This window comes from Rhineura floridana, chromosome 6 (assembly GCF_030035675.1).
Source record: "Rhineura floridana isolate rRhiFlo1 chromosome 6, rRhiFlo1.hap2, whole genome shotgun sequence".
Taxonomy (NCBI): domain Eukaryota; kingdom Metazoa; phylum Chordata; class Lepidosauria; order Squamata; family Rhineuridae; genus Rhineura; species Rhineura floridana.
Genome location: NC_084485.1, coordinates 55,264,347 through 55,284,849, shown reverse-complemented (window position 1 = coordinate 55,284,849; position 20,503 = coordinate 55,264,347). Strand labels below are relative to the sequence as shown.

Below are 20,503 nucleotides of genomic sequence, written 5' to 3'. Positions count from 1 at the left end.
GAGAACCTTTCTGGTTCTCTCATAGTTACCCTCCCCAGCCCTAGCCTTCTTCTGATTTCTTGACTATTATCTCCATTTTGGGTAATGACTGTGCTGAGGTATTGATAATCCTTGACAAGTTCAATGTCCTCATTGTCAACTTTAAAGTTACATAAATCTTCTGTTGTCATTACTTCAGTCTTGCTGTTCAGCTGTAGTCCTGCTTTTGTGCTTTCCTCTTTAACTTTCATCAGCATTTGTTTCAAATCATTACTGGTTTCTGCTAGTAGTATGGTATCGTCTGCATATCTTAAATTACTGATATTTCTCCCTCTAATTTTTACACCTCCTTCATCTTGGTACAATCCCACTTTCCTTATGATATGTTCTGCATATAGATTAAACAAATAGGGTGATAAAATGCACCCCTGTCTCACACCCTTTCTGATGGGGAACCAGTCGGTTTCTCCATATTCTGTCCTTACAGTAGCCTCTTGTCCAGGGTATTGGTTGTGCATCCAGACAATCTGATGCAGTGGCACCCCCATTTCTTTTAAAACATTCTGTAGTTTTTCATGGTCTACACAATCAAAGGCTTTGCTGTAATCTATAAAGCACAGGGTGATTTTCTTCTGAAATTCCTTGGTCCATTCCACTATCCAATGTATGCTTACAATATGATCTCTGGTACCTTTTGCTTTCTAAATCCAGCTTGGACGTCTGGCATTTCTCGCTCCATATATGGTAAGAGCCTTTGTTGTAGAATCTTGACCATTACTTTACTTGCATGGGATATTAAGGCAATAGTTTGATAATTAGTGCATTTCTTGGGATCCCCTTTCTTTTGAATTGGGATATATATTGAAAGCTTCCAGTTTGTGGGCCATTGTTTTATTTTCCATATTTTTTACAAATATTTTGTCAAAATTTGGACACATTCCGTCTCAGTAACTTGTAGCAACTCTGTTGGTATGCCATCTGTTCCAGGTGATTTGTTTCCAAGTATTTTAAGAGCAGCTTTCATCTCACATTCTAAAATTTCTGGTTCTTCATCATATGGCACCTCCGTGAATGAATCTGTCATCCTTGCATCTCTTTTATACAGTTCTTCAGTGTATTGCTTCCATCATCCTTTTATTTTATCTTGGCCAATCGGCGTGTTCCACTGTTGATTATTCAACATCCTTATTCTTGGTTTAAATTTCCCTTTAATATCTCTAATCTTTTGGAATAGGGCTCTTGTTCTACATTTTTGTTGTCCTCTTCTATTTCTATACGGTAACTATTGTAATAGTTCTCTTTGTCTCTACGTACTAGTCGTTGTATTATTGCATTTAGGATTCTAACCGTGTTTCTATCTCCTTTTGCTTTTGCTTTCCTTCTCTCTTTAACCATTTTAAGAGTTTCGTCAGTCATCCATTGAGTTTTTTCTTTTTAACTAGAGGTATTTTTTTTTTGCATCCTTCCCTGATAATGTCTCTGACTTCAGTCCATAGTTCTTCTGGTTCTCTATTAACCAAGCTTAAAGCCTCAGAACTGTTCCTTTGATCTATGTATTCCTCTGGGATGCTATTTAAATTGTATTTTGGCATTATGATTACTTTGTTGTTGTTCTTCAGCTTTACTCTGATCTTCAATACGACCAGTTCATAATCTGTACCGCAGTCTGCTCCTGGTCTTGTTTTCTCAGAAAGTGTGGAACTTCTCCACCTTTTGGTCAATTTGATTCCTATATGGACCATTTCGTGATATCCATGTGTACAGTTGTCTTCGGTTGCTCAAAATCAATTAATGCATAGGATACCATAAAATGCTGAAAGTCCAGTATCATACCAGGTCCAGTACACCTCTGCTTCTGGCAGAGGGTGCACCAGATGACCCACCAGATTCCTTCACAGCCTGGTGGCATGAAGCTTCTGTCCTGGCTATGCCTATGCAGTACCTGTGGACAGCACCTCTGTACTGAGGAAGGGTGGGAGTCATCCAGGTTGTGCTTGGCATGAATGTTGCCTGCTGCCTCTGCTTAAGATGACCACAGGCATTCTTTCAGGCAGTTGCAGGTCAAGAGAACAGCTCCCTGGAGGCATCCCTTTTGGTGTGAGTAGCCCAATGAGGTCTCTGTTTCCTCACCTATATTGAATGTTCATGTGGGAGTGTATACAATATAGCCAGCCTTTCCCAACCTTTGGGTCCTCAGATGTTGCTGGACTATAACTCCCATCAGCCCTAGCCAGCATGGCCAGTGGTCAGGAATTATGGGAACTGTAGTCCAGCAACATCTGGGGACCCAAAGGTTGGGAAAGGCTGGACAGGCTATTTTGTTCCTTCCTACAAGGGAAACAAATCATGCTTCCTGGTTTTATGCCTGAACCAGGAATTTTGGTTTGTTTCACTCAAACCGTGATCAGTATACCATGAACAAACCTTGGTTAGAGATCATGGTTTGCTGGGAGTGAAAACAAACCACTATCCCCAATTCAGACGGGATGCTAAGTCATGGATCATGCTTTGCTTTCCCTGCATGGTAGTGGAGCTAAGTGGCCAAGATTGGTTTACCTCGATGTGTGGTTGAGACTGTCATTTAGATACATAACTATGTAGAACCATGTATCTGTGTTTATCTGTTTGGTCCTTGTTTTTTGAGCTTGAAACATTCAGCATGTCTGCAAAATGTTTTCCTTTGTGTATAGGTTGGTCTGAAGGCTCCTTCAAATATTTTACCTTCATTGGTGTAGGCAAAAAAAATGTAATGCATGTAAAAATGAGTAAAAAGTGTGTATATGGCTTTTTAATAGCATGTACATGTGCCAATCACGCTTTCTTAACATACTACAAAATACCCATACTTTCCGCTTTTACTCACAAATACCTCTGCTGGTAAAATATTGTGTATGAAGTGTATCTTAAGGTTAATGTTTTACATTACTTTTGCTGAATTCTTGTATTTTCAGCACTGTTAATCTTCAAGGGATGAGTACAAAAGTAATAAGCCTGAGACAGAAAGTAACTGAGAAACAGCAGGGTAGTTTCTTTATGCAAATATAAAAGTGGGTATTTTTGATATTGTGTTTTCATGTATTTGATGCCTGTGAAAGAAATGAACGTTCTAGTGGTTATCATATAGGATTTTCTAGAGCCCGTACTTGGTTGGGTGTCCTTGTTGCAGGACAGCTAAGTAAAGACAAAAGTGCTAGAACGCTTTAAGAGACTAACTGGTGAGGGAAAGATGTTCTTAGTATTTGTGATATTTTATTTCTTATAATTGGAATGTCCTGGGATGCACTAGCCCTTACAACATATGGCCTCAGACCTCTGGTGCACTGTTATTGCATCATTGGCATCACACTGGAACCCACTGGAAATGGTTGTATCCTAGGTCCAGTCTATAAATCGGTTCAAACTAACCAGAAACTGGGAATCCGCCCCAAAACATGTTTGGAGATGAATAATTCAGTGGCATACAGTCTGCATCTGTGTTGGAATTGCTTTTTAACTTTTTTTTAAACCTTTTTTTTAACAATATTTTTTTTTACCCTTTTTTAAAAAGATGTCTTTAAAGCTTTAAAAAACGTTTTTAAAGTTGTTTTGTTTTAATGTATTTTAAGGTCTGTTTTTATGATGTTTTAAAGTGTTTTTAGTGCTTTTGTTTGCAGCCCTGGGCTCCTGCTGGGGGGAAGGGTGGGATATAAATCGAATAATAAATAAATAAATATATTTCACAACTAAGATTTGTAAAGGAAACTTCTTTGCTTCTGCATGGAAATTTGTTATGTGAATATTGACTGAGGCTGTTTTGTTAAAAAGGATCTACTCTATGTTTTCCTTCTTCCAGTTTTGTCATGGATATCTTTATTTTTTGTTTGTTTCAGATTCGTTACATTTCACAAACCCAAGGACTTCCAGCAGAGTACCTTCTGAGTGCAGGAACGAAAACAAGCAGGTTTTTTAACAGAGATCCAAACTTGGGATACCCACTGTGGAGGCTAAAGGTTTTTATTTTTCTTTAGACATTCAATTTATTGTTACATGTTTTAAATTGTAAGGTCTACTTGCCGTCTGTCTGTCTATCTGTCTATTCGATCTATCTCTTTGCCTGGAGGCTCTTCACATGTAGAACAGGAAGTCATTGAAGGAGGGATCAGTGAAGAGGAGGGGCAGGTCTGTCTTATTCCTCTGTCTTGCTACCTACACTCCCATCGCATGTTGTTCTGTCATTGTGTCTGACACATGCACTTCTCTGGATACATCCAGTGAACCAGATACAATAAACAGAGCTACTTAAATTCTTGATGAGACTAATGTGTGCACAGGAGCAAAGTTTTTTATTGGAATTTTCAAAAATACATTTATTTTTTATTTATAGTCACATTTTGTTAGTGTTTGTGTAGCTGAGTGTTTTTGGAAACAAACACTCTTTTGGAGATTTACAAGACATGTCCATAGAAGGCTGTCTGTGCCACCAGCAAAATGGAGAAGAAATAACACTATCTTAAGATGATTTTAAGATCATCCAAATTAGTTTTGAAAGAGTTGTTCAGTGACAAATTCTTTTTACAAAAAGATATATTGTCAGAAAATCTTTTTCACATTTGTAATGATTTCTGCTTTTGTTGTAAAGCCACCCAGTGATTTAAAACCTCCTTTCAGAGTTTGAACTCCTCTTCAGAAACCCTCTGAAGCATGGCATTATGGCTGCCTTGTGAAATATCTGATACTTTTTTTAGGTTGGCTGGTATTTGTCCTAGGGAATATAGATGAGAACATTAATTTGACACTGTGCCATTTTCACAAGCTTAGGTGGTAAGGTTATAAAGGCCTATCATTTCTGCTTCATAGGGCATTCCTTTTGTTAATGGCTGATTGCTTGTTGACCTACCTTTACTTTTATTGCACTAAAATATTAAAACTGTGCTACAGTTGCTTGTAACCTCTGTTTTATTTGATAGACTCCAGAGGAACATGAGTTGGAGACAGGAATAAAATCAAAGGAGGCTCGGAAGTACATTTTCAACTGTTTGGATGACATGGCACAGGTGAGCTGCAAGGAAAGAGTAATTCTGCCTTTTATGGTACAAGCAAGATAATCCAGAGTAGAAGTATTTTACGCTCACTTTACATAGGAGTTAATTGTGTCACTAACCCCTTCAGGAATTAAGTTTGCAGTTCTGTTAACACTTTCTTGGGAGTAAGCCTCAGTAAATTCAGTGGGTCTTATTTCTGAGTAAACATGCTTAGGATTTCATTGCACTGGCTGCCCATTTGCTACCAGACCAAGTTCAAGGTTCTAGTTTTGGCATACAAAGCCCTATACAGCTTGGGACCAGGATACCTGAAAGACCGTCTTATCCCTTATATACCCATTTGATCACTACGCTCTGCAGGTGAGGGCTGTGACGTCCTTCCCTGGTTCTCCCTGTCAGGTTCCCACTTGCTTGTGGCTCCTGCCTTTCACTAGGCACCACCAGGGACACCACCAGTCAGGACCGTCCTTTATATGGTTTCTCACTCCGCTCTAGCACAGATCTCACTAGATCCCACTGCTAGGCAGCACCACCAGTCACTTCCTGTAACCAATACTCCCAGAGACCATGCCTAAGTCTCTCTATAGCTTGTTACTTTGTGACTGTGTGCCTATGCTGTTCCCAACCCCCTTGTATTTTTATATATAAAGCATACAACTCTGGGTTGCTCTGGATACTTGACTTGTTACAATATCTCCCTTCACTGCTGCCACCATTAGACACAGTTTCTGTTCAGCCTTGGCAATTACCTTGCCCTCCCTTCTGGTCTGTATATTCCCCCAGCCAAGGATCAGGCCTTTGGTAAACCAAATAAGTATTTATTTACTAACAACAGGAAATAACAAGATTACTTTAGGAATGTTTCACAAGCGCATGGTTTCATATATGGTCACTCTGTATGTTTCTGTTCATATATATACTCTTTAAATATCAGTTAAATACAATCCAAACTTCCCTCAGAACTCTGCCAACCAACCCTAACCAAATGACCTCACTCCAACCAACTGAACAACTTCTCCCCCTCATCACTCACAAACCTCCATTTATACCTTCAGCCTGCCAGCCACTCAGTCAATCATCATCCAGCATACTTCAGCTTCTCACCCATGTACTCCCCCTTTCTTTCTCAGTCAATTACCATACATCACCTAATAGACCCGCACTTACCATATTTACAGATGCTTAACCTACAGGAACATCACAAGGGCCTCCTGCAGATACCATCTTATCAGGAGGTCCGTTGTGTACAACATAGAAATGGACCTTTAGTGTGGCGGCACCTATCCTGTGGAATTCCCTCCCTTTAAATATTAGGCAGGCACCATCTCTGTTATCCTTTTGGCGCCTATTGAAAACTTTCCTCTTTCAACAAGCCTTTTAAGTTGAGTCCTTATCCCATTCTGCATTTGTGTTGGAATTGCTTTTAAATATGTTTTTAAACCTTGTTTTTAAAAAAGATGTTTTTAAAGCTTTTTAACCTTAAAAAAAAAAAAAAGATTTCTTGAAAGCTTTTTAAAAAAATGTTCTTAAAGAGGTTTTGTTTTAATGTATTTTGAAGTCTGTTTTTATGATGTTTTAAAGTGTTTTTAGTGCTTTTGTTTGCCACCTTGGACTCCTGCTGGGAGGAAGGGTGGGATATAAATTAATCAATCAATCAAACAAACAAACAAATAGTAGCTTCCCTTGAACATGCTCCTTAAATGCTATAATAGTGCAACTTTTCAACATCCATATATTAGAGCAGTGATTCCCAACCTGGGGGCCATGGCCCCCAAGGGGGTCGCAAAACAATCAAAAGGAGGTTGTGAAGAAGACAGATTTTTTTAAAAAAAGGAACCTCAAATAATGGTAAGCCACAGATGGAGTGTTGCCTCTATCCCTTTTCTATCTCTATGGTGACTGCCCCTCCGCCAGCGCGTATCCTTTCCCACCCATGTCGTTGTCGATGTCATGATGCTCCCATTGTCTCTTCCCACTGCACGGGATGAGCTCACCCTTCCCTCCTAAATCCACGAAGGGGGCGCATGGTTGCAGAGAGGAAGTAACACAATCAGCTGGAGCTCCGCTGTTGCTGTGTCTTTTTCTGGCCAGCCCAGCCCAGCTACTTGACCACCTTTCCCTCCCTCCTCCTCCACCCCACCCCCCGCTTCCAGCCCTGCTTGCCTGCCATGGGCTCCTGCTGGGAGGAAGGGCGGGATAAAGAGCAAAGCAGTGAGTGCAGGGCGACGCCTGGGATGGGCTGCAGGTGAGGGCATGGAGGGTGGGAGGTCTTTGGAGCAACAGAAAACTACACGGAGGCAGGATTACTCCTGGGGTGGTGTTAGTGTTATGCTCTCAAATGTATATGGTGCCTCATAGAATTAGATAAGCAAAAACAGATAAGATACCCCCCCCAAGTCAATACCTGTGTAAAATCTTGTGCCCACAAATAGGCTTTTGGGTACCTATCTTTCCTGGGTGGGTAGCAGATGAGGCTCTGTGTGTGTGTGTTTGTGTGTGTGTGTGATGTCATGCTAGAGAATTTTGTGAGAAATCCTTAAACAGGTTCAAAACTAAAGGCGCTGCAACTGCACGTTTGTTAACTATGCTAAACACTTCTCTTCCCCAGTCCCAGACATAACGCTGCTGCTCCACCACCTATTAGCCGCCCTCCTCCTGAACTAGATGATTTGGGCTGAACGGGAAGGTGTGCACTGCAAGCTCTCTTGAATAGGAGTGATTCAGCTTGCATGCATAGTGGCTGCACAACTTAAAACTACTCAACTTGCATTCTATATCTGGTCATTTTCTGCCAGGCAGCCACTACACATGCAGTCAGGATCACTCCCATTCTAGAGTGCCTACACTGCACACCTTCCCTCCAAACACAGCGTGCAGGAGGAAGCGAGCCCAGATTGAAAACCTACAGTAAAGGGACAAGGGAGTAGAGGCAGGAGTGGCTTTTACTGCGGTTTTTCTCCTCTCTGATGAAGGGGGAGCAACATTGGGCTGAAAATGTCAGAAGGGATGTTTTCTTCTTCCCTCCCAGCATGATAGCTTCTTGAAAAGTAAGAGGAATCCCTTTTCTTGTGTGTGGGGGGGGGGAGAAGAAGGCAATGCACTTGTTGCATTGAAATCAAAATATCGAAACAAGTTAGATGTGCAACCAGATTTAAGGTTGAAACGTGCATCTCTTCAACCAGACTTCCAATCTCTGACAGCTGCAAAACAGCACCAGCCTTCTCATTAACTCAGTTATACCATGGATGTATGAGCTTGATTTTAAGAACTTGTCAACAGTAATCATTTGGTCACCTGAACACTCTTGGGCTGCATTCACTGTACATTTATTCCACTATTATTCCTCTTGAAACAGTTATGGCTTTCCCCAAAGTATGCTGGGAAGTGTAGTTAAGGGTGCTGAGAGTTGTTACGAGACCCTTGTTCCCCTCACAGATCTACAATTCCCAGAGTTTCCTGGGAAGAGGGTTGGAACGTTAAACCACTCAGGAAACTGTAGCTCTCTGAGGAGAACAGGAGCCTCGTAACAACTCTCAGCACCCTTCACAAACTACACTTCCCAGGCTTCTTTGAGGGAAGCCATTAGTATTTAAAGTGGAATAATAGTGGAATAAATGCATGGTGTGAATATAGCCTAGTTTCACTCTTCTTCACATTGTGGGTTTCAGAAGTAATTAACTGAGCAGCTTCATTTGGGGAGGGACCTGTTCTGGAGTCCCTGGGTGTGTGTGTGTGTGTGTGTGTGTGCATGTGTGTCCCTGGGTGTGGGTGTTGGGTGTGGATGTGAGTGTTTTGGGAGCTTCGAGTTATGTGTGTGCATGCTTGGGGTTTGTGTGTGTATATATATGCATATGGGGTTGGTGTGTGAAGCCCCTAGTTACTTAGTAAGTTGATGATCCTTCAAAATTTGTTAGAAGTTGTTTATATTCTGTAATCTGCCCTGGGGCTTTCTGGTAAAGGGCAGATAATAAATATCATCATCATATTTGTTGTTGAGATGAATAAAAAATGATATTACTTAACACTTCAGTATGTATTTTTTTTCAATTAACAGAGATTATAATCACAATTAGCATGTGGGGGGTCACAAAAAATTTTGAGTTTATAAAGGGGGTCCCGCGCTCATAAAGGTTGGGAACCACTGTATTAGAAAAAGCTGAAGAGTGGAGGAATGAGGTCCTAAATCTAAAATTGAGTTAAGTGTACTGTTAGAGAGCTTAAATGATTTATGCAACAAAGATATAATTCTAATTTTTCTCCCACAAGGTAAATATGTCTACAGACTTGGAGGGAACAGACATGTTGGCAGAGAAGGCTGATCGAAGGGAATACATTGATTTGTTGAAGAAAATGTTGACAATTGATGCAGATAAGAGAATTACTCCGCTGAAAACTTTGAACCATCCGTTTGTGACAATGAACCATCTACTGGATTTCCCACACAGCAACCAGTGAGTTTCTAGCACAGATGCGTGAAACAGTGTTTATTGATTCAGTCATTCATACGTGTAGCCGGTCCCTTCCTGAATGCTTAAGACAAATAAGAAATAAAGCAAAAAAGGAGATGCAATCTTTTTAAAAGTTTATATTACAACAAAACAAACTCAGAACAAAATTGATTCAATCAAAGGAATTCCCATAGTGTATTTAGTATAATACTCATTGGAGTTACTAACAATTTTTGTCATGGCAGCTGCTTACTCTCTTTTCTATCCCAGCCTTTCACCAACACCGTAAATTTCTCATAGGTAGAGAATCTTTATATCCCAGTAGTGGGGAGAGGAGAGGCAGGAACAGGAGGGTTGTAGTGGATGCTTGCAGCCACCCAAAAAGTGTGCAGCTTGCTAGAAGTATGTAGCTGGGATAAGTATATTGAGGATTAACTAAGGTTGGGGTGGAGAACCTGTGATCTTTGAGAAGTTGTTGGAATACAACTCCCAACATCCCTGACCATTGCCATGCTGGCTGGGGCTGGTAGGAGTTGGAGTCCAGCAATATCTTGATAACCACAGGTTCCTCATCCTTGAACTAAAGGATCAGTACTGCTTGTGCCTGGGGATCATGGTATTGACTACGACCTGGGAGACCAGGGTTTGGATCCCCACATACCCATGAAGCTCACTGGGTGACCTTGGGCCAGTCACTGCCTCTCAGCCTCATGAAAATCTTATTCATAGGGTCGCCATAAGTCAGAATCGAAGGCAGTACAGGTGGAGGGAGGATTGCACTTAGAGTTATATGGGTGCATGTTAAAATAGGTTTCAGAAGCATAGCATGTCCAACCTTAAATGCTGGATAACTACGGTTTTAGAGTCTGATAGCTCACTGAACAGACTGATTGAATATTGCTTACTCTTTTTAGTGTGAAATCCTGCTTTCAGAACATGGAGATATGCAAGCGAAGAGTTAATATGTATGACACAGTTAATCAAATAAAGAGCCCATTCACAACACATGTTGCACCAAACACAAGCACAAATCTCACCATGAGTTTCAACAACCAACTCAATACTATGCACCATCAGGTAATTAGTTCTGTATCCTTTTTTCCATGTTTCCCCTATGAGGAATAAAAGCCAAAAGGAATTGCTTTTTATAATTTCCTAGAGTGATTTTCCTTACTAGTGTGCTATGACTGCCTATGAGCTCTATACCCAAATAGGGGGGATTGATCTTTAAAGCCTTTCATGGGGCATTGACCTTTCAAGCTTTCTGTGGCCTGGGACCTCTCAGAACAGCTCTCCTTGTGTGACTTGCCCTTCTCCCACCCCCAAGTGCAGCTAACTAGTAGTTTAATGTCAGCCAGCCAGCTTTTGAGGATATGCTGATCTGTAAAATAAGTCAGAGATACTGAAAGTTTGGTTAAAGTGAGTAGCAAGCATGAAGCTTTTCTACTCTTGGATTATTATTATTATTATTATTAATAATAATAATAATAATAATAATAATAATAATAATAATAATACTCCGCCTTTCAGCCAAAGGCCCTCAAGGCAGCTTACCAGAAAAATAAACACAGGTATAAAAATACAATAATATGCAATATAAACAATACAATATACAAAAATTAAATTAAATGGAAACAACATTATCATTATCTGCACCGCCAGAAAGAGAAGGTGGTGTTAGCGGGGGTGGCAGTTCTCGAGAGGCAGAAGGGTGACAGGCATTTGTTACAGCGAAGCTGTTTGCTGGTTCAATATTGTCTTCCTCTCCATGTCCTCGGGCTCGCTCGGCTGCTGCTCTCTCAGCTTCTGCTGCTGCTGCTGATGGCAGTTTATGTCGGAGGGCAGCTGCAGGAGCTCTGGCTCCGGGATCTGAGCCGTGCCTGGAGCAGGAGAGGGAGAAGGACGTGGAGGCAGCGGCTGTTGTCAAGCAGGAGGCCCCGCACAAGAGGCCCTGCGCCAGGCTGTTGTTGGGTAGGAGGCGCCAAGCTGTTGTTGAGCAGGAGACCCCCATGCAGGAAGCCCCGCACCGGGCTGTTGTTGGAGAAGCGGCGGCAAGGACCTGGGTCCTTCTGATGTTGTTCTGATGTTCCAGTTGTTGCTGCTGGTCGAACAGTTGTATTGCATTTCCTTGTCAGTTGCTTAATTGGATTGGTTTTGTTATTACTTTTCGTGTGTGTGTGTGTGTGTGTGTGAGAGAGAGAGAGAGAGAGGGGGGGGGGAGAGAGAGAGAGAGAGAGAGAGATTAAAAGCCGGTAAAATATGGCAAGTTTTAGTTCTAATGCTAAATGTTCTTGTTTTTCAGGCTAGTGTTTTGGCTTCTAATTCTACAGCTGCTGCTACTCTGTCTCTGGCAAATTCAGATGTTTCATTGCTGAATTATCAGTCTGCTCTGTACCCATCATCTGCAGCACCAGTTGCTGGTGTGGCACAGCAGAGTGTTTCCTTACAGCCTGGAACCACACAGATCTGTACCCAAACTGACCCATTTCAGCAAACCTTCATTGTGTGTCCTCCTGCTTTTCAAAGTAAGTGTCCATGTAGGGGTCTTTATGTGCTATTTACACAAATAATATATAGTAGTTTAAATCTGTTATAACATATATGCAGCTAAGATATAATTTGACATCTTTCATGTTTTAAAACAGATAAAAGTAAAACTTCCTTTCCTGTTGATGTACAGCTACTTCTATCGAAGTAGGTACACGATGGGTCCGTAGGTCCCATTTACAGACCTTTATGTAGAACGCATGTTACTGAGTAAACTCAACTGCAGTAGCCTGCAGGTAGAAAGACATCTTTCCAAAGCCAGCTTCATCAGTAGCTGTATCTGTATTGGAATTGTTTTTAAGATGTTTTGTTTTAAAGGTATGTTTACTGTGTTATCACTTGTTTGCTGCCCTCAGCTCCTTTGGGAGGAAGTTCGGGATATAAATTTTAGGAACCTTTTCAGAGAAAACAGTTTTTTTCTATTCTGCCAGACTTATGCAGGCAATTGAGAAGAAATATTTTTAATAATAACTATATAATTTAAAAATAGTGATATACAAATATCTGTATTAATAACATAATTATTCCATTATGTGGAATAATGGTGCTGTGCTGTCCGTTCTCCATGTTTCAAAATACATTGCAAAATTCATTGCTCCCCTTTCCCATTATACATCCTGAAGATAAATGCAGCCAAAGCCACAGTACCTATAGACATATCTTATTTGAGCATTGTACCACAGTGCCCTGTAAGAAAATATTTCAGTAAAGAGGAAAATATTAATGAGTACCTTGCTGATATTTGGAGTGGCTGGCCCTGAAATGATTCGTTGTCAAGGATTAAATGGCCAGTTTCCAAACTGCTACAGCTACTTAATTCTTTATGCTGCAGGTACTGCCGCCTGGGACAAAGCTTCCCAGGGAGCTGGGAAAACTATGTTTTTAATAATACAGACACTGTTCATTCATAAGTTGGCTTCCCAAGTCTCAAATGCCATGTCTTTGTAACTTGACTGTTAAGAACAGAATCAATGTGTGGGTTTGTGTCAATCCACCAGCATTGTCTCATTTGAGGGAACATGTTTTTGAGTAGGTAGTGTTCCAGAGAAAAGTTGGCTATGCCTAAACTGTACAGTAGTGCTGCTGAACCACGTGTGTAGATAAACGTGAGTATTGTTGGGAATTCATGGCAGCATTTACTTTCAAATGGGCATCTTTTGCATGTTCTCCACTATTAAAAATACTGTCACTATTATACTTTCAGTTTTCTCCCACAGCTTACTCCATCTTGCACATCAGTGTGAGACAGTCTCTACTAGGTTGAATTGATGTTTCTCAATGTCAGTAATTATTGCTGCATCTTCATGTTTTGTTGGTAACTGGACTCTGAAATGTTTAGATAGTTGAAGAAGTAGATTAACTGTTACCTTTCATCTATTCCTCACAGCTGGTCTTCAGGCAACTACAAAGCATTCTGGGTTCCCTGTAAGGATGGACAACGCTGTTCCAATTGTGCCACAGGCACCAGCAGCTCAGCCATTGCAGATCCAGTCAGGAGTTCTCACGCAGGTAAAAGAGAGGACAACAACTGCAATATCAATAAAGTTCTTTGAATACAATTATTGGTTTGTTCTGGATTGAAGTTGGGAACCAGGACTTTTAAAAGTCATTGGCAGAGTCCTACCTACCATCACTGAAGAAAACATGGACACTAGTCTGGTTTCTTTATCTAATCATTTGTCTGCTTTAAAGGTTTGGCCTTTATAAATGGGCTAATTATTGCCTAATGTTTAACCCATTTAACCAAAATAACATTGTTTTAAATTCTTGTTGGTTTTTTATTTCAATATTTATTATGTATATTATTTTTATATACTATTTTTGTACACTGCTCAGGTATTCTTCAAATGTAGAGCGGTTTTTAAAACTTGAAATAAATAAATAAAGGCCTGAGTCTTAGGTAGTTTTCATTTGCAGGTGCAGATTTACCACTGTGCCTACAGCAGAATGTGTTCACAACTGATATTCTGTAAGAAAATCAGTAAAAGATTTTATGTTGCCTTGTTTGTTTCAAGTAAATTCCTTTTTCCATTCCCTCTCCCCATTCACAATAGGGATACTTGTTGCAACTGCGTTATTTTCTTTTGTGCGGTTAAATTTATAAAACGAAAGATGATATAAAATAATTAGGTTTCAATATTTGTTATTTTGATACTCTAATCCCATTTTATATCCTGCCATAAAAACAAAGGGGATCTGCTTCCAGAAATACTTGTATTTTGCTAAATATCATTTTTATAAGGCAGTTGTTTGTTCCAGACCAGAAGATCCTGAAATCCTATTAGTTACATAAATTGCTAACATAATTTTGTGGTTTTTGCCATGGGACTTGGGTTACATCATTGTAAACATGCTCAGATGAGGCATGATTAAATGTTATAACTTGTCCCTTGTGAAACTGACACTGATAAGGTGCTACATAATACTTGTTCCGCACTTTTAAGAAATCATTCTTTTAGTGTGGCAGCTCCTACCCTTTGGAACTCGCTGTCTGTCGACAACAGGCAGGCACCTTTGCTGTATTCTTTTCGGCACCTGCGTGAAACATTTCAGTTTAGGCAAGCCTATCCAGACACACATGCTGCTGTGTTTTAATCTCTTTTTAGTTTAATGTTGTTTTTAATTGCTTTTAAAATATTATAATTATTGATAATTTTCATGTTTTTTGTAAACTGCTTAGAGGTTTTTCATAATCAAGAGGAAATAAATTTTCTTAAACAAATTTCTATTTTGGAAGCACTCAAATTAGCACAGCGCAAATCCAGTACAGTATTCTTTATAAATGCAGCCAACAGATGGTTCTTATCTATTAGAAAGCACAAAGTTTTAAGTCTGTTTGGTTATGGAGACATTTATTGAAACTATATCAATCATTGAATTGCCCTGTATTTATTTATTTTTTAAACAAGTATCAGTGGAAAGGTAGGTATTGCTGTTTTTATCTGAAAATACAAAAACGCTTGTTTTGCAGTTGGGAACCTCCAATAGGCCATTTTAGGGACTACTAATATTTCCAAGCCTTCCTTGCACTAGTTTAGATACCACTCATGATTAAGATTTCTCTCGAGTGCACTAAACACAAAAGCTTGTTCACTGATATTCAGGAGTACTTAATATCACTCCATGCAAGAGATACTGAATTAAGTTGGTAGAAGAGCATATTTATTTCAGAGCATACCTATGAATTCTGCAAGTCACTCAAAAGCACCACTAGTTTCCTTGTGGAGAAAGCCTTTCTGGCCCTGTTGCCTCAGTACATTTGTTTCACTCATTGCCTAATCTACATTTCAGGGAAGCTGTACACCACTAATGGTAGCAACTCTTCATCCTCAAGTAGCCACCATCACGCCGCAGTATGCGGTGCCTTTTACTCTGAACTGCGCAGCCGGCCGGCCAGCGCTAGTAGAACAGACGGCTGCAGTACTGGTAATTGCCTCCCTTGATTGTGTTCACTAACGGAGTTTTTGTTTTAACTTAGACTTGCAGAGGGCATGGAAGCATGTGCCATCTTGTGGCTGTGTTCTTGCTACATCTTAATGTCTTGTTGTTTTTCCTTCCCAACATTGCTGAAGCACTGTCTGACTCTGATGTTTAGTGTTGCTCTGTAAAGAATCTAGATCCATTGACTGTTGTTCTTTACTAGCCTAGTATGTTGATCAAGCTCTTCTTCTAGTCTGAGAAGAGTGGTAATTGTATTTCTTCTTTTCTTTACTCTCTTATCTTTTTAACGTTTTATTGATTGGAAACAAGGGGGATGGCCCTTAGGTTGACTCTGCCATAGGTATCTGGGCAGCCAGGATTTGACAAGTTAAGCTTTTAAAAAAAAACTTCTTCACATGTAGAAATGTGTCAGGCACTGAAAACTTCTGATATCAGCAAATGCTTTATTAATCAATGGCTTTAACAGTTCAGATTTCTTAACCTCCATTGAACAATGATGACCCTCAATTCTCCCAGGCCTTTCATTGTTACCTCTGACCAATCATTGGCAGTGTGCATCATCCTCAGAGAGATGTTGCTTCCCACCAATACTTTTAGTTCCTTTTGCATTTCTTGGTTGAGATTAAAGGTGAGCTCTTACTAGCTAAACTATTTCTCGGGATAGTTTGTTCTTAAACTCGAGATATTAAAGGAAGCAACAGTGTACATTTTCAAATTTCCCTTTCCCAGTCTGAATTTGTCTGGTACCTGTATTGAAATTCACACTGTAGGTGCCAAAAAACAGTCAATTGGAAACTCCAGAATCAGATCAGTGAAGTTTATGGAAACATTGCAGTGCACTTGAAATCCTGATGTCATCACGTGTCTTGCAAAGCACACTTCCATCTGTTACATACATCATTGTCTTTTGTGGCTTTAAAGTGATAATTCATGAGCATCTTTCTCTTCCAATGGAGATAAATTCTGGAACATTATTGGCTCCAGTCAAAACAAAAGTGTCACCAAGATGAGGAGCTGCTGCCTTTGGCATTGCTGTTTTTGCCACAGTGAGTGTAAGAAGGCAGACAGAATGGGAATTAAAGGTTATAGTTGCATGTGCTGAAAAGACCACTAAAGAGTTCATAGGTGTCCTGTCTGCCTCCCCTCATTCAGTTCAAATTTAATTTCAATTGCTGAAACATATGGCATGCATGTAGGAGAACCTAAATGTTCTATGACTAGTTACTATAAAGACTTTTGAGTTTCTCAGCCAGTAATCTGGTAAGCCCCTCTTTGGACATTGCAGAATACTGAATCAAAGGTTGTATATACTCAACTGTATGTACTCATAATCTAAATTCATCGCCAAGGAAAGCTGAATTCTGAGACCTGTACAAATAATGCAAACTAGGCACTTTGCAGACATATAATTCTCTTTTGGCTCATGGGAAGGGGAGAAGAGCTCTGCAAGGCACTGACAATTTGAAATCCTTTTCTGATTGGGCCCCCCTCTTCTTTCTTTGATTTCATCAGGCATTGCCTGTGTCTTTTCAAACCTCTTTGCAGCCTTAAGGACTAAAAACTTTCTTTAAAAAACAAACAAAAACTGAGATTCTTGAATGCTGAATTTTGCACCCCATACTAATTTCTGTGCTTGTGTGGTGCGATGACTGCATATACATATCCCTGACTAAATCCACCTGTCTACCTGGATCCTGCTTTTCTCTCTGTGAATTTTGGCTTCTAATAGCCTTTTGCCTGAAGTGCTCACTTTTAGTGCTTTCAACACTTCTCCCTTTTGCCGCTTCATCTAAGTTTGCATTAGCCATTTGCTAAGCTTCGCATATTTTTGTCCCTCCTCTGTCAAAACAGTTCGTCGCTTGGAAGGCCCGATTTCTGCCTCCCGGTGGGACATTAGATCTCGCATTATATTAAACTCTTTGCTTTGTCTTGTGCAGGTGTTGGCTTTTGGAAAGAGGCATGGTGTGACTTTTAACACAATTCTCTTTTTTTTTTAATTATTCCGCTTGTATTGGCAGAGGGGTTAGCAGTTCACTGCTTGAAGGCTTCTTATTTGGAACCAGTGTTTATGATGTGGATCTGTTACTTGCAGAAATAAGTCATGTAAAATGCCATGTGTTCATCATTTTACAGTTTGACCATATATGTTATACTTGAAAATTTTTTACTGCAGAACTTGTATATTAGGAATAATTTCTGTATAGGGAAACACTGTTCTTGGATGGACTTGAATGTAAATGGGGAAAGTGCTACAAAATGGATTGGTTATATCAGTGGCAGGATTCACAGAATTGGTCACCAGTGATTGCGATATATTTAATGATATAGGAAAACCTATAGTATAGTCTACCATAGGAGTAATAAGTTTTAAAGAAGCTACCAGTACACTCACAGAAGCTACCTTTTTAAAAATGTCAGCAAGCTATGCTGGGGTGCAGCCTTCGTGTCATTTGCAGGACAAGAAGTTGTTAGAAACACATATTCCATCCACATCTCCCCTCTGTAACAGCCCCCCAGATGGCAGTGGCTACAAAAAGGAATTACTTGCTGCCAGGAGTGTCTCACCTGGTGTAACAGAGTCACAGCAATAGCCCCCTAGAAGTGGAGTCACTATCATTTACTGGGAAGGATGAAGTGGTGGCAAGGTTGGTGCTGTGTGGACGCACTGACGGAGCCAATCTGGCAGTCTCATTGGTGCATTTGCACAGCCCTGACCTTGCTGCCCTCCGAGTAAGTAGCAGTGGCTTTGTTGCCACGAGGCTGTGTCCCACCAGGCAAGCCTCTCTTGCTTACGTTGTCTCTGCAGAGCAGGAAATGTTACAGTGGAGCCCCAGTGTCTGCTAGAAACAAAGTTTGCCTACAAAGCAAACTTAAAATGTGTGGACCCTGATAACTGAGAAATAATTGTGTAAGTAGTTAAATTTCATTTGTAATCTAGAACCTCTTATGTTCATACAACATACGCGGAAGATACTTAAAACTCCAGATAGCCAGATAATAGAATTTGCTCTCTTGCAAACCTGATTGCTCAGTCCTGTGTGGATGTGCCTAAACCCACTGATTTCAACAGGCTTAGGCTACTTAACTACATAATTTCCTTAAGGTAGTTTCCTTAAGGCTGTTGCCCAAACCGTTCCATATGGAGGCAAAGACACTCTCCAAATTCTTCCTTATTGTCCAGAAAAAGGAATTGCAGGAAAATTGGCATAAGTTGCTTTTACCTTTTGGAATACACACACTCTATTTTATTTCCATAATGTGTGATCTTTATAGCAGTTCATTTCCAAATTTTCTGAACTCACCTCCTTCTGCTATCCATACCTCCAGCCTATACAAACATAGGTTCTACAAGTGAACATGCAGAGATCCTTGTATAAGTCATGTGCAATGAGCCTGCTGTTCTGTGCAAGGATCTGTGTACTGAATTAGTAGTTAAGCAGGGTGAAATCCCATGTGCTAACCAAACACTGACCTTAGAAGGAAGTGATGTACAACTCCTATCCCCGCTTCATTCTTAAGTCTCCAAGGCTGGCCTATCATAATAGTTTGGGGATCATTTTTTTGACAGCCAGCCTGAGCTTTTCAGATGCTTCGAAGAAATGCTTTTTCCTTTAGTACAATGTGAACACCAAGGAGATATATTTTCTGCAGTACAATATGAACATCAAACTGACGCAGCCAGCCTTTGTGATGTAAACGTAAACAGAGTGACAGGGAATGTTTTCTCTCTGCATTTCTTGTTCACTTCACTTTGTAAAAGGGCAGTCACATGCTTATCTCTGCAAGTTAACAGTCTACTCATTTCCTTTACTTTGAAGAAATTATTTTTTCTTCCCATGCTTTTAAAACATTAATCTTAGTAAACATTTTGTTTTTCTGTTTGCTGTCTTGCAGCAGGCCTGGCCTGGAGGCACCCAGCAGATCTTACTGCCTTCTACTTGGCAACAGCTTCCAGGGGTTGCACTGCACAATTCTGTTCAGCCTACAGCTGTGATTCCAGAAACAATTGGAAGCAACCAGCAGTTGGCTGACTGGAGGTGAGTGTTTTTATATGGCAGAGGTAAAATGACATAGAGCAGGATGGCTGTAATCTTTCCGTATTATATGTATTTGGGCATGAAGTGCAGGGAGATTGATTGGCCCAAAAATACCAACTTCCTGTGGGCTGGATCCAGAAGAAACATGTAATGGGGGCTGATGGAAGCTGATACTTTTAGGCCATCCTCATCTCAGCAATCCCCCCCCCCCAAAAAAAAAAAAAAAAAAAAAGGCTGGAGAGGAGAGCGGTTTTGGGGGAAAGTGAGGAATTGCTGGAAATTTGGTGGAGGCAACTGTTAAGAGTGGCAATTCCAGTCACAGATGTTGACTCCTTGCATTATGCTAGGATTCATCAGGGTCCTCTGATCCTCAGGAGGGGCTTGTTAATCCAAAACAAATTATGGAAACAGTGTTAAACTTTCTACTTTGAGGTGTAAAACAAGCACTAAGACTTTGTTTCATTTCGTGTATGACAGGAGTGGAGAATCTGTGGCCCTCCTGAATTTGTTAGATTGCAAACCCCATCATCGCTAACCATTGACATGCTGGGCTGGGGCTGATGGGATTGTACTCTAAAGCATTAGGAGAGCCATAGGTTCCCCATCCCTGCTACATCACTTGTTTAAGAGCATCATCTTGACATCTGTCTTGTGACATATATGTGTGTCAAGAGTATACAATGCGTACATGTATTCCTTTCCCCTGACGTTTTGTGCCTATGTATCTTGCAGAAGCTATGCAATACTTCTCTGCCTTTTTTTTTTGCTTCTGTTGAGAGGGCAGTGTCCTTTATATTTAATTGAAAATCTACTAGGAATAAGGATGCTATTTTTTGTTCAGATTTCATACTTTTGCGGAGAGCATGTAGTTTTTGCTTGTTCAGATAGATTGGTGGACCAAAGACAAACGTCAGAACAGGCACTTTCAAACAGCCTCCCCACCCACAGTGCCCTCCAGATGTTTTGGACAACAGCTACCATCATTTCTAACTGTTGGCCAAGCTGGCTGAGTCTGATGGGAGTTGTAGTC

General features: G+C 40.4%; 1 protein-coding gene across 3 annotated transcripts in view; it reads left to right on the top strand.

The window, feature by feature from the left end:
- HIPK1 (homeodomain interacting protein kinase 1) overlaps positions 1 to 20,503 on the top strand; it is a 51,426-nt gene that overhangs the window by 18,779 nt on the left and 12,144 nt on the right. Inside the window, exons 4-11 of one of the 3 annotated variants that reach the window (XM_061631946.1) lie at positions 3,849 to 3,968; positions 4,926 to 5,012; positions 9,267 to 9,451; positions 10,363 to 10,525; positions 11,751 to 11,973; positions 13,383 to 13,504; positions 15,287 to 15,421; positions 19,334 to 19,473. In XM_061631946.1, coding sequence (XP_061487930.1) covers positions 3,849 to 3,968; positions 4,926 to 5,012; positions 9,267 to 9,451; positions 10,363 to 10,525; positions 11,751 to 11,973; positions 13,383 to 13,504; positions 15,287 to 15,421; positions 19,334 to 19,473 — 1,175 coding nt within the window. Of the gene's footprint in view, positions 1 to 3,848; positions 3,969 to 4,925; positions 5,013 to 9,266; positions 9,452 to 10,362; positions 10,526 to 11,750; positions 11,974 to 13,382; positions 13,505 to 15,286; positions 15,422 to 19,330; positions 19,474 to 20,503 lie in introns of all 3 variants that reach the window. The other 2 variants (XM_061631944.1, XM_061631947.1) reach the window with 2 other exon arrangements.